This window comes from Arctopsyche grandis, chromosome 11, assembly GCF_051622035.1.
Source record: "Arctopsyche grandis isolate Sample6627 chromosome 11, ASM5162203v2, whole genome shotgun sequence".
Classification (NCBI taxonomy): Eukaryota; Metazoa; Arthropoda; class Insecta; order Trichoptera; family Hydropsychidae; genus Arctopsyche; species Arctopsyche grandis.
This window is the reverse complement of record NC_135365.1, coordinates 8,246,800-8,258,906: the sequence shown is the minus strand read 5'-3', so window position 1 is coordinate 8,258,906 and position 12,107 is coordinate 8,246,800. Positions and strand designations below refer to the sequence as shown.

The following is a 12,107-nucleotide window of genomic DNA, read 5'->3' as shown; positions in this document are numbered from 1 at the left end:
GTTTAAAATTAATTTATTGCTTTCAAAACTCGCATATCATTTTTACTGTGTACTAATTATTTTGTATGTTTGTTTAAATAAGTTTTAAACCGAATAAAAAATTAAATGTGAGCTTCTATCAATTACCAAACTATCTGTATATCTTTTTTGTTCGATAATATGATTACTGAATGATATTGCACATTTAATGACTTCCACTATCAAATATAATTTTAAAAACAAAATGGATCCGTCTGATTTTATATGCTAGAGAAATACAATAAATGTTAACCAGTTTATAATTATTACTCATTTAGATTATTAAAGCCGTTTCAAAGGTCAATGAAAGCAGCCCATAAAACCCTCAGCATGAGGCTACCACCTCCCATAAAGAATACAGTATGAAAGACTTTCGTCGGAGTTGGACATTTATATTTTAAATATAAAAATAAAATTGTGAAATTATTAAGAACATTAAATGCTGTCGATAATTGTCATGTTCATCACCATTTCATGGCAATATATTATTTCTCAGATTCTTACTATTTAACTTTAAAATCCAAATGGCCAATACATGTACTAGCCAAAAACTATAGCGTTTTCCAGTGTTATTTGGGGGGGGGGGGGAAACCTCACTAATTTCCCTTGTTTATAATGGTTAACCACTACAATATAAAAATGTTGCAAAGTTATATTAGGAGTCTTGTATTCTCCTAGTGGTGTTTTATTCACTACTAATCAATAGTCATACAATTACATATCTGCCTATGCTTTAAAATCAAAGTAGCTGACTAATATAGACCAAATATTTTTTGCCAATTACCCTCTCACAAATACTTTTATTTTAAAAATTGCAATATTTCAATGCTTGTTCTTAAAAGTACTTACCATTTCTTAATTTCCACTTGACATTGATTTTTATATAGTTAATTTGTATTTAAAAAAATATATTTGGTGGGAATATAAATGTAAAATATGATATTTTCTTTCACCCAATTTATTTTAAAATATCTGATACATATACAATTATTACATATATGTTTACTTCACTAAACATTATTTGAAATGTAAAAAAATGCTTTGTTCGAAAACAGCAATCGAATGTATGCATTTTGTGATAATGTATTTATCTAAAAAAATATATCAAAATGATATATCGTTGAAACGTTGTTATTAATTATAAATTTGATTCATGCAATATATCGTACGTTTGTTTTATAAGAAAATATCTCAACTATTGCTCTATGAATTATATAACATATTACACGAATAAAACAAGTTCAAATATAAACGCTACGAAAATTACAATTAGTTGTCATTTTGGTACTCTATGGCAGTGAATTTACTTGCACGTTCGGAGCTGAATCACTTTGAGGAGATCACAAAATATATTAATCATACTCTACGATAATAATAATTATATAAACAAATAACTTAAAAATGATATAACGACTATTTTTAAGTATTGTTGTTTTTTTTTTACAATTTCATATGGCTATATTAAAACATGGCCAAAATTTGAGATAAAATATGCTTTCAATAGAACAAATTTTGATTTTGGTTTTTTTTTTAACATAGTTAATACACTGGTAAAAACTATAGAGATTTTTTCACTCGTTTTACAGTTTTAAGAGTATAAAAATCTATCACAACTATTATCTAGTGTAATTTAAAAAGTGAGGTATAAAAATAAATAAAGAAACATTTTGTAAACCTTCTCAAAGCATTAAAATATACAGCAAGGTAGTTTAATATGGTAACAGAAATACATTATTACTTTTTGGAAATTAAAGTAGCTTATAATGACAACTAAACGGACTAATTCATAAGTGGGAAATCTTTGATAAAAATACATTAAAAAAATTTACATTTTATCACACTAATCTACACTCCAAATTTATTAAAATTAGTATAATTTTTTTTCTAATACATATATATATGTAAGTAGACAAAACGAAATTACTTCGTAAATTTTGATTCAAAAAAGGAAATCCAAAATCTAAACAGCAGTCTAATATCTACAAATATTATATTACATTTAACAAAAGGTCTACATATATCACCTTTTTAAATGCTTTAAAAATATTATTCTTAATGATTAATGATCATAGAATAAGGTACACAAAATATAATATATATGTATGTATTTATGATTTTTGTAAAAATAAATAATTATTTGTTCCGTTATAAATATACAATTTATAAATGTATACACATATATCACCATTACATTAACGTAAATGCATATACACGTTGGAAAATCCCAATTTTACAACCATTACTATTTTTCACTTTCATTTTTAGTCAACTGAAAAGATGATTTTAATACAAATTCAAAAAGAAACTTTAAAGAGAAAGAACCCAAGAATACAACCCAGTTGATGTTGGCAAATTATTCAAAAAATGGATCGATTTACATATATTGAAATTATCATTAAATATAAAAGTTGAAAATATGTCATATATTGCGTTAAAAAATCCATTATATCATTCTTAAAAATATTTCTTAACTTTTGAGTTTTGATATAATATAATACAAATTTCTTTATCAGATCTAAATTTATCCTACTTAATCATTTCTTATTTATTTTTTTAAATATAGCACATAATTTTATCAAAATTTATGAATAATCCAATAGCACATACATACATACGATCGTAATGATACAATTAAACCAAAATGTTAAAATATAAAATTTAAAACATTATAGAGAATTATGCTTGTTTTTTCCAATACCTTCCGAATAAACTATATATTTTTTTTTATATTACAAAATTCATATAACAGAAAAGCAAATTGTGGACTTTGATCTTACATTATCTATATATAACAATTATTCTGTTGAAACCTCATACGGATATAATTTATATATATTTAAAATTGTAAATGAAATCATAATAAAACCAAAACGTTTTACTACATCGGTGGTTTCTTTCTAATTCATATTGAGATCTGGAGATCAAATGTTTACATTTTTCATCAAAACAATTAAAAATAATAATTATTTTCTATTAAGGCGTTGATACAATTAACTGTAAACATACAATTCACAGTGGACGTGTTATTATTACTTACAATTATAAAATCCGTACAAAGTATCAATAAAACCACTGTCTATGTATGATAAAGTCCACAATCAGCCACACACTCTAATAACAACTGTCGAGAGAAATGTTTGATGCAAAAATTTTGACAACCTTATAATAGGTCCTCAAACAGCAATCAAATGGAAGTGTTGAATTCGCCCAACAGATCGGAATCGACGAGCAAATCCTCCTCCATCGACCAGTTGGCCGGTGAAATTTCTTCGAACAGACTGTTTTCATTGTCGAGGAGTAACGACGGCGATTTCCTCAAACAACTGTCGTACTGGTTTCGATTTTGGCTAGAATTCTGCGACAGTATTACGGTCAGTAATGGATCAGATCCATTCTGCAGGACGTTCGTGTACGGTGACACGTACACGTTCTTTTTATCACTGTACGAGAGACTTGTGGCATTCGTCGGGAATCGTTGACAATATCTATCAGGCGGCTTGGCCAGTTGTGCTTTAGAAAACCCATCGAAAACTCCCTTCTCCTCCTTGGGGAAATTAATGTCCATATTCAGTTCAGAGTTCATCTGAAATATCATAAAAAAAAAGTCATTAAAACGGGTCATACATATACATAAAACTATTTGACAATTTTTTACATATATAAAACAATAAAACAATTTAAAACGAATAGAATATCATATAAGGTGGATAACATTTTGACTATTACATATTAAAACTTAAAGCATATAAATATAAACTTAACACTAAATAACAATAATATTCACACAAATATGTATGTACATATGTATAATATAAATAACAGAGTGGTTAACTACAAAAAAATATTTTAACAATCTACCTTATATTTTTTACAATATAAAAATTTATTTTATCTAGTAAAATGAAGTCAATATTGGATGTCGAATTTAAACATTAAAATGGTATAAAAATTACTTTCTTTAATGAACTTCGAAATATAAATGTTGTACTGAACACATATTTGTACAGAAACGTGCATATTTTCAGTTGTAATATATTCCAACTGGCGTTTTAGGTCATTTATATTCGAATACAATTCAACTAGTAAATTACAACTCTACGAACGCAAATACACTTTCAGCATTGTGCACCAGTTGTAATATAACAGTTGAGTTTCGACAGTTCTAATGTTGTTACGAATGCTTTAGAATTCAAAAATGCGTTAATATTTGCTAGGTATTACGAATTATGGTAATGAGTATCGTATTAAGATACCTCTAAGAATGTGTTCTAAACAAAAATGTGACTTTCCAACTCAATTTAATAGTCGAGTGACATTTTACGAAAACCTAACCTCTCCATCTAACTTTATACCAACCTATAGTTGAACTGTATTTTCAGCTGTTATATGTTTTGACCAGTTGGAATGTAATTCGCTATATGAATCAACTGGATTAGCCGGAGTATATTCCAACTATTCAAAATATATTACAAATGAAAATACACTTCAACTATGTATAATGGTAGTTGGTACAAGGTTAGATGGAATGGGTTTGGTGCAAACGATTGACAAGCGCCAGACAGACTGAACCACAGATTAACTGGATGGCTGCTTTATACGCAATTCTCGACTTCACGAATGATAGATTGCACATCAGATGACGAGTAACCTTTCGATGTGCACAGATGCAATTATTAAAATTGAGTTGGATCTTTCTGGCGAGTTTAATAAGGCAAAATTCGGAACTAAAGTATCAGAAGCACAGAACGTATACAGGGTAGGTATGTCGGGACTTCGGGTAGATTTCGCTTAGTGTAAGTGCGAGCAGTGCGCACGCATAAGGTACACGTGTCGTTAATCTGTGGTTCAGTCTGTCTGGCGCTTGTCGATCGTTTGCACCGCATCGAGATGGAATATATTCAAACTAGTCAAAATATATTACAGCTGGAACATACACTTCAACTGAAACATGTTTCACGCGTCAGATATTGTTTTCAATACATAAAAAACATACAGCATCAAGAATTCAAAAGAATAAACTTCTTTTAACGTCAATTAATTATATATATATAGAACCAAATTCATCGTACTGACTGACAGGCCTGATAATGTAAGTCATCAGCATCGAAACAATTCAAAATAGAGTGAAGAAACTCTATAACAGTTCAAAGCATTTCCTACACAACCATTGCAATACCTTAAAATAAAACAAAATGGAGGAGTGTTTAAGCAATGTAATTGAAATCTAACCTAAAAATACGATTTTATGACTGCCGAATTTTAATATGGCTTAAAAACCAATTATTTTATGCTAACAGGATGAACCTCACGTTACATAAACTCTTTCTCAAAGTATATATTATTTTTAAAAATATTTGGGCAATGCTAAAAATAAAACGCTTTCAGTGTTAACTGCCTAATTGAAAAAGCTTTTTTAAGGATTCTCACTTTCTATGTTTACCTGTGCGTATAACGAATATCGCATTTTTATAAAAACTAAAACGTACGTATATACAATCATAACCTAATGAACCAATTTTTGTGTGTATAAATAAAGCGAATATCATTTAACATTGAATAGGTTTGTGAGCTCTTTTTCCTATTATGCTTACATTAACATTAGAATAAAATAATAGAAAATGAGCAGTAGATCAGTAGCTATTAAAATAGATATGAGATGTATTGTGAACAAAATCAAGTAATAATAAAAAGCATTTAAAAATAAAAAAAATAAAATTGCAGAGCATATCTACTTAAATAAAGTTTACCTTTATGTATGTACGTACATATGTAATTGCTCTGTCTGATTTTTCAACCAATTATGTACGTATTTTGTAATTGGTTACATCTTCATCAACAAATTTGACTATCATCGTTTGAAGGAAGCCGAGATTAAAGTGTTGATTATTTTTTTAATTTACTTTTAAAATTTTCGCTTACAGTGCAACTTAAAGATAATTAAATAGTGTTGATTTTGATTTTGACAATAAGAGAAAAAAAAAATATTTTTTTCATAATCGTTGGGGCAAGTTACCAGTGGGCCGTATCGGTAACACATTAAATGTATTAAATGATATCTAAAAGCTGGCGGAAATATAACAAACAACGTTCTATTCTTCTATTACACTGAGCAACAAAAAAAAATACCTCGCAAATACATCTCGCTTGCCCTAACATATTACGCGATACAACCATATATACAACAAAAGCATTTAAATTGCAATTACCGCTTTAGTTAGTACGTTTAGATAAAAAAAAATATTGAGATAGAAAACCAAACCAATAAATGAAAAATAGCACGGAAAAAAATCCGTAAAAAAAAATATATTTTTGACTTTTAAAATTCGCTAGACAATTAATTAGAAGTATTTTAAAGCAATGAAATATAACAATTAATAGGAAAAATATCTGACTATTGATTCCAATACTCACTTTGAGCGTAACAATCCTAAATTTTGAGTTAAAGACCGCAAAAGCCAAAAAACTGTAAAAATCGCGGATTTTTTTAAACGCTCATATCTCGTAAACGATCACCCACCAACAAAAATCAATATCATATTCGAATTCAGTGGGTCAAACGTATCTTTGGCACGTAAACAATTTTTTTTTAATAAGTCAGAGGGAGAATTTTGTGCCCTTTCTTGTTTTTTATCATTTTTTTCATATTTATGTTTTTTCTTTTCACGTGAATTATTTTTTTTTGTTTAATTGTTTGGCTACAGTGTTGTTTTTGGAAACTGTAAAGACACTATGGCAAAACATAAAACAATAAAATAAAATAAAGAAAATTTAATATATAATTCTTTGTTTAAAAATTTTTTTTTTAATATAAAGCAATTGCCCAGTTCGCCCGCGTGGCTCTGACTAGTCTAAATCTAAATATTCGAAAAAATTTTATACGCACTTGTTGTTTTATTTTTAATCTACACGTTGGTTTTATTTGATGTACCAGATTATGATTCTCGTAAAATTTTAATAATATCTTGACCATTCTAAAGCTAACACCTAAATAATTAAATTTGGAACCCCTAGCTCCGACCCTTTAGCTAACGTCAAATATGACTTAATATAATATATATTACTAGTGGTTTTACCCGACTTCGCTCGGTATTTGTTATATAAACAGCTAACATGGCAATCTAATAGTAAACATTCATTTGTTTTTTTTTCTAAATTTATTTGAAATGAAAAAAATAATATTCAACGATGTCATTATCGTCGTCATACAAACTTTGATTTGTTTTCGATTTTCCCAATAAACCTTACATACAAAGTCTCTTTCGAAATTATATATCTAATATATCATTTCGAAAGAGACTCTGTATGTAAGTATTGCTGGTTGGAAAATAGTTGGGAGCTTCGAAAATAAGTCAAAATTTCCATGACGACATGGGGACGGGGGACGCTGGGAGCGAAGGCCCGGAGGGCGCCGGGGGCGAATGCCCCCGGGGAGCCACAGGATTCTGGTATAATATATAATACCGATGACCGCCATTGCATCGAAAGTCGAAAAACCAAGATTTTTCGCGATTTTTATGAAAATATATGAAATAGTCCGTTTACCATGCGTACACATGAAGAGCGGGTAGTATTACCATACGTATATAGTACCATTTACCATGCATACATTCTTTTCGATCGTTGCTTTTTAATCTTTCGGCTTTCGGCTTTCGATGCAGTGACCCATATAATACATCTAATATATAATTTCGAAATAGACTTTGTAAGTTTGTAACTATAGTTGGTTGGAAATCGAAAACAAGTCAATTTCTATGACGATTCGATTGGTTGAATATTTTTTTTTCGATTCAAATAAATTTAATAAAAAAATAAATAAATAATTACACAGATTACCTAAACACAATCTGCTTTAGGTCATCGACTTTAGAGAGTCTTTAATTAATATTATGTTTTATGAGCATTTATAAGAATAGTAAACAGGTTTTTGAGCTATTTTTCCTATTATGCTGTACATTAACATTAGAATAATATAATACTATGATCACTAACCAAATTAAATTAAATTTTAAAATAGAAAATGATCAGTAGATCAGTAGCTATTAAAATAGATATAAGATGTATTGTGAACATAATTTCGTAATAATAAAAAAAGCATTTAAAAATCAAAATCAAAGCTGTTTATATTACAAATACTGAGCGAAGCCGGGTAAAACAACTATGTAGTTAGATATACAAACATATATCGTTTATTAAAATTTAATTGTTAAATGTTTCGCTTTAATGAGCTCTTTTTGACAAAATGAAAATTTAGTACGAAAAAAAGGTTTTTTTGTGTTGATGTCAAACATACAAACGGAAACGTATTAAAATATAATTATATCTTTATACGCAGTGTTAATTCGAGTCTGTGAGCTTCTGGATCGTTCTAAAATGGATACATTTTTGCGTGGCAACATCAGATTGCAAACGGCTAGCCAGTTGTTGTAATAGGAGCGCATTACGAAAGTGATTCGAAACAAAACAGATTAATCAAATGGGAAATTCGTGGCGCCGGGCCAAACAGTTTACCAACCCCGAGCAACAACTACAAATAATTCAAAAACGATGAACGGTAAAAATCGAAAGTAGTTCTCTCCGAATAAAGCTGAATTATTATTACATACATACATATATATGTACATGTATGACATTTATGGTAGGCGTCGAAAGTGAACGCGACATTGCGCAACGCGAAAGTGATATGTTTTCATTATGAAATATTCAACACCCACGCAGCTCATAGAGCTTGCAATTAATATTAATATTGTATCTGTTCTAAAAGGTCAATTATCATATTATTATATTACATAACACTATACTATAAAATTGTATGCAAATTAGGACTAAATACAAAACCCCGGTTTGCACTATCTGAACCCGGCATTCGTTGCAATGCCACAATTGGCATTGTTGTTATAAACCGGACACTTGTTTGTCTATTTTTGTTAATTGTTTACTAATTAAGTTTAAAACTGAATTATTAAACAATGAAAGCTTGAAATCCTTAATGTAATTTGTATTTTCTATAATCTTATTATTCCGACAAGTTCTGCTATATTTTTTTGCAAATATGGGATACACCGTTATCGATCACTGTCAAGCGTCGTCCGAGGGTTGACGAATTGGTATATATCACCGTCAAGTTAGTATAAACAATTCTATAGAATTTCAACGAGACCGCTCCAATCCCGCAAGATACGGCGTATGATACGGCGTATCATACGGGGTATAAGCGTGTTTTTTTTGTGTGTTTAAAACTATCTAAAAAAAAATATCCCGCGTACAGCATACCGCTCTCTCGCTGTGTGATCGCGCCCTAACGCATGCAATTCCCGTTCCCGTTCCCATTTGTCGGAATAAGATATATAAATTATTATTTTGAGTAAAAATACCAATCATTTTATTTTACTCCCGCCATCTATGTATAAAACTAAAGACTACATAGACGTCACCCAGATTTCAAATTTTCAAACTTCAAACGCGTCTTAAACGATATTTTATCTCTATGGTAATGGCGGAGGATTCATTTACTTATATTGATGATCAAAATGAGCAATATGGCAAAGTATGAAAACGCATAAGAGGCAAATTTTTTCCTGAATTGTAATCGTAAGTGAAACGTAAAGGAGGTTTGTAAAAACGCAGACGGCGAACTTGAATTGACTTGACTAAATCAAATTAAGACAATACATATTCTCTCCGTAAATTTTGATCATGAGCATGACAAAGTGCTCCATCTGCCATAGCTAGAGGGGGGGGGGCGAAAAGGGAAAAAACGATCAGAACAGTGTGGACAAAAGGGACAGTGTGGACGATAGACGTCACCGTGAATGAAGATGCAGTATTTTTAAACGTGTCTATTACAATTATTTTTCACCATGATAATGGCGGACGTCATTTCCACTTATATTAATGACCAAACCGAGCAAAATAAGAACCCAAACTTCGTCAGACGACAGAATCGATTCTGAACTAAGAAGAGGTTAGTAAAAAAACAATAGAAAGCGGCAAACACTTTTTCAATTATTCAATTGTTTGTTTATTTTACCCTAACAGCGTAGGTTGCGAACTGATTTGAAATTAATTGCCATGCAATGGCACTCATTCCCGTTTTTCCCGTTTCCGTTCCCATTTTGGGGGATTTTTTTTACAAAAACCATCGCGGATATGCACACAATAACTTCATAAGTTTCATCGCAATCCGTTGAATGGTATAGGAACGCATACGTAACAGACAAACATTGATTTTTATTATATATATAGATAGATAATACTTAATTGTAATAATATAAAATTGTATGTAAATTAGGACTAAATATGAAACCCCGGTTTTTACCATTCAAAATAGTTAACCTATGGTACTACCGGTAGTACAAAATAAACTATTGATTGTACCAAAATATAATCAGTTCAATCTTAGTTGAGTTGTTTTGAATATAGAAGAAAGCCTTGTGTCAGCTAGTTTATTATTAGGATTAGTCGAAGAATAAGATTAAATTTAACATATTTTTTGACCTGCAATTCAAAGAAACCGTGGAGTCCTGCAATTAATTAATTAATATTTTATTGCTAATTAATCAAATTTGATTGCATACATTGCTTGAATAAATCAATACCGGAAGATGCCGGTACTACTCGTAGTTGGAATTAGTTTTTTTTCGGTATTACAGGTAGTGACATACATATATCGGTATTTTTGAAATCTCTAATCTATTTTATCGCTTGGAAAAATATATGCATAAAATATGTAAATCATAGAGTACTTTTTTTTAATAGTAATAAATTAATCATGTTGATCGTTGTAGATTGGCATAAGTCCACTTTCCTTCATTTCGAAAAATATTTTGCAAAACATTTAATATAATGTTTTACGTTAAACAATATTTAACTAGTAATAAAAATACTGGTGGCCTGTAATACGTTTATTCTGCTTTTCTGAAATTCTGGACATATCGAATTCAAAAAAATATAGCAGTTTAAGAATTAAGTCAAACAGAAATAGTGTTTTCGGAACTGAAAATTGGACTTACGCCACTTTCAAATATAACGGCTCATATACGTAAATCATTAAAAAAAAATGCCCCAACCTAATTTATAAAAATAGATTTATACTTTGAATATGTTTTGGTTCATTTAAGAACATTTTTCAAAATAGAAAAAATAATCATTTTTATTGCAATGTTTGTGTACGAATGCATATAATTAAAAACGTGAAGGAAAAACTTGGGAAAGGATTATCAAAAAAATAAATAATGATTGAAACTATCAGTTTCAGTTGATTTATTTATTTACTTCTTATATCAATAAATCGAAGAACGATTGATAAAAATCAATATATTTACACATGTCGAAATATACATACATATATATGTATACATATATAATAATAATAATAGCAACATCGAACAAAAGACATCGTCTAATATCTATTTATATTTATCTATATAGTATTTTTTGGACTTTTTCTTTCAATTCACAAAAAAAACCAATGCACTCACTCGATTTAAAACCTTACATACGATATATTACAACACCTTAAAGCTGGAAAAATCGCAATGAAACAACATTCAAATATGTATTATTTTAACAGTGCCTATTATTTTTTCAATACATACACATAGTATTATTTATAAATGCGCTATTTGTTTTTTAAGGTGTGCAAAAGTTCATAAATTTATTTTGATTTATAAACGTACATACATATAATATGACACGATGAGTTTTTAAATGAAGACAAAAATACATAAATATTCACTATTATACGCAAAATTTTGATTACAATTATAACGCAGCGATTTCCAAACGCTTTCAAATTCATTAAAAAAAATCAATATGTATTTTTGACATTTGGAAAACGCCGAGTTGAATATATGAATATAAAATTTCGAGCAAAAGAAGGTATTCAAAACGTTTTTGATCTAATATTTATTATACTATCTAAGAATTAATTCAATTTCTGAGAAAGTATTTAAAAAGCTATCGTTATAATTTTTATTCCAATTATCGTTATAATTCGTCTTTAATTTTGTAAATATTTTCTTTAAAATATTTTTTTTTGACTAAGTGTTTAAAATTTGCTATATTTTTTATGTGTAAATACAAATTGCGCT

The 12,107-nt window shown here is 29.0% G+C and overlaps 1 protein-coding gene across 1 annotated transcript in view; it reads right to left on the bottom strand.

Moving 5' to 3' along the window:
- Positions 1–968: 968 nt before the first annotated feature.
- Positions 969–12,107, bottom strand: part of LOC143919358 (uncharacterized) — an 80,974-nt gene continuing 69,835 nt past the window's right edge. The window contains exon 12 of the mRNA XM_077441633.1: positions 969–3,601. Within this exon, the coding sequence (XP_077297759.1) occupies positions 3,203–3,601 (399 nt within the window). The 3' untranslated portion in view covers positions 969–3,202. The remainder of the gene's footprint in view (positions 3,602–12,107) is intronic.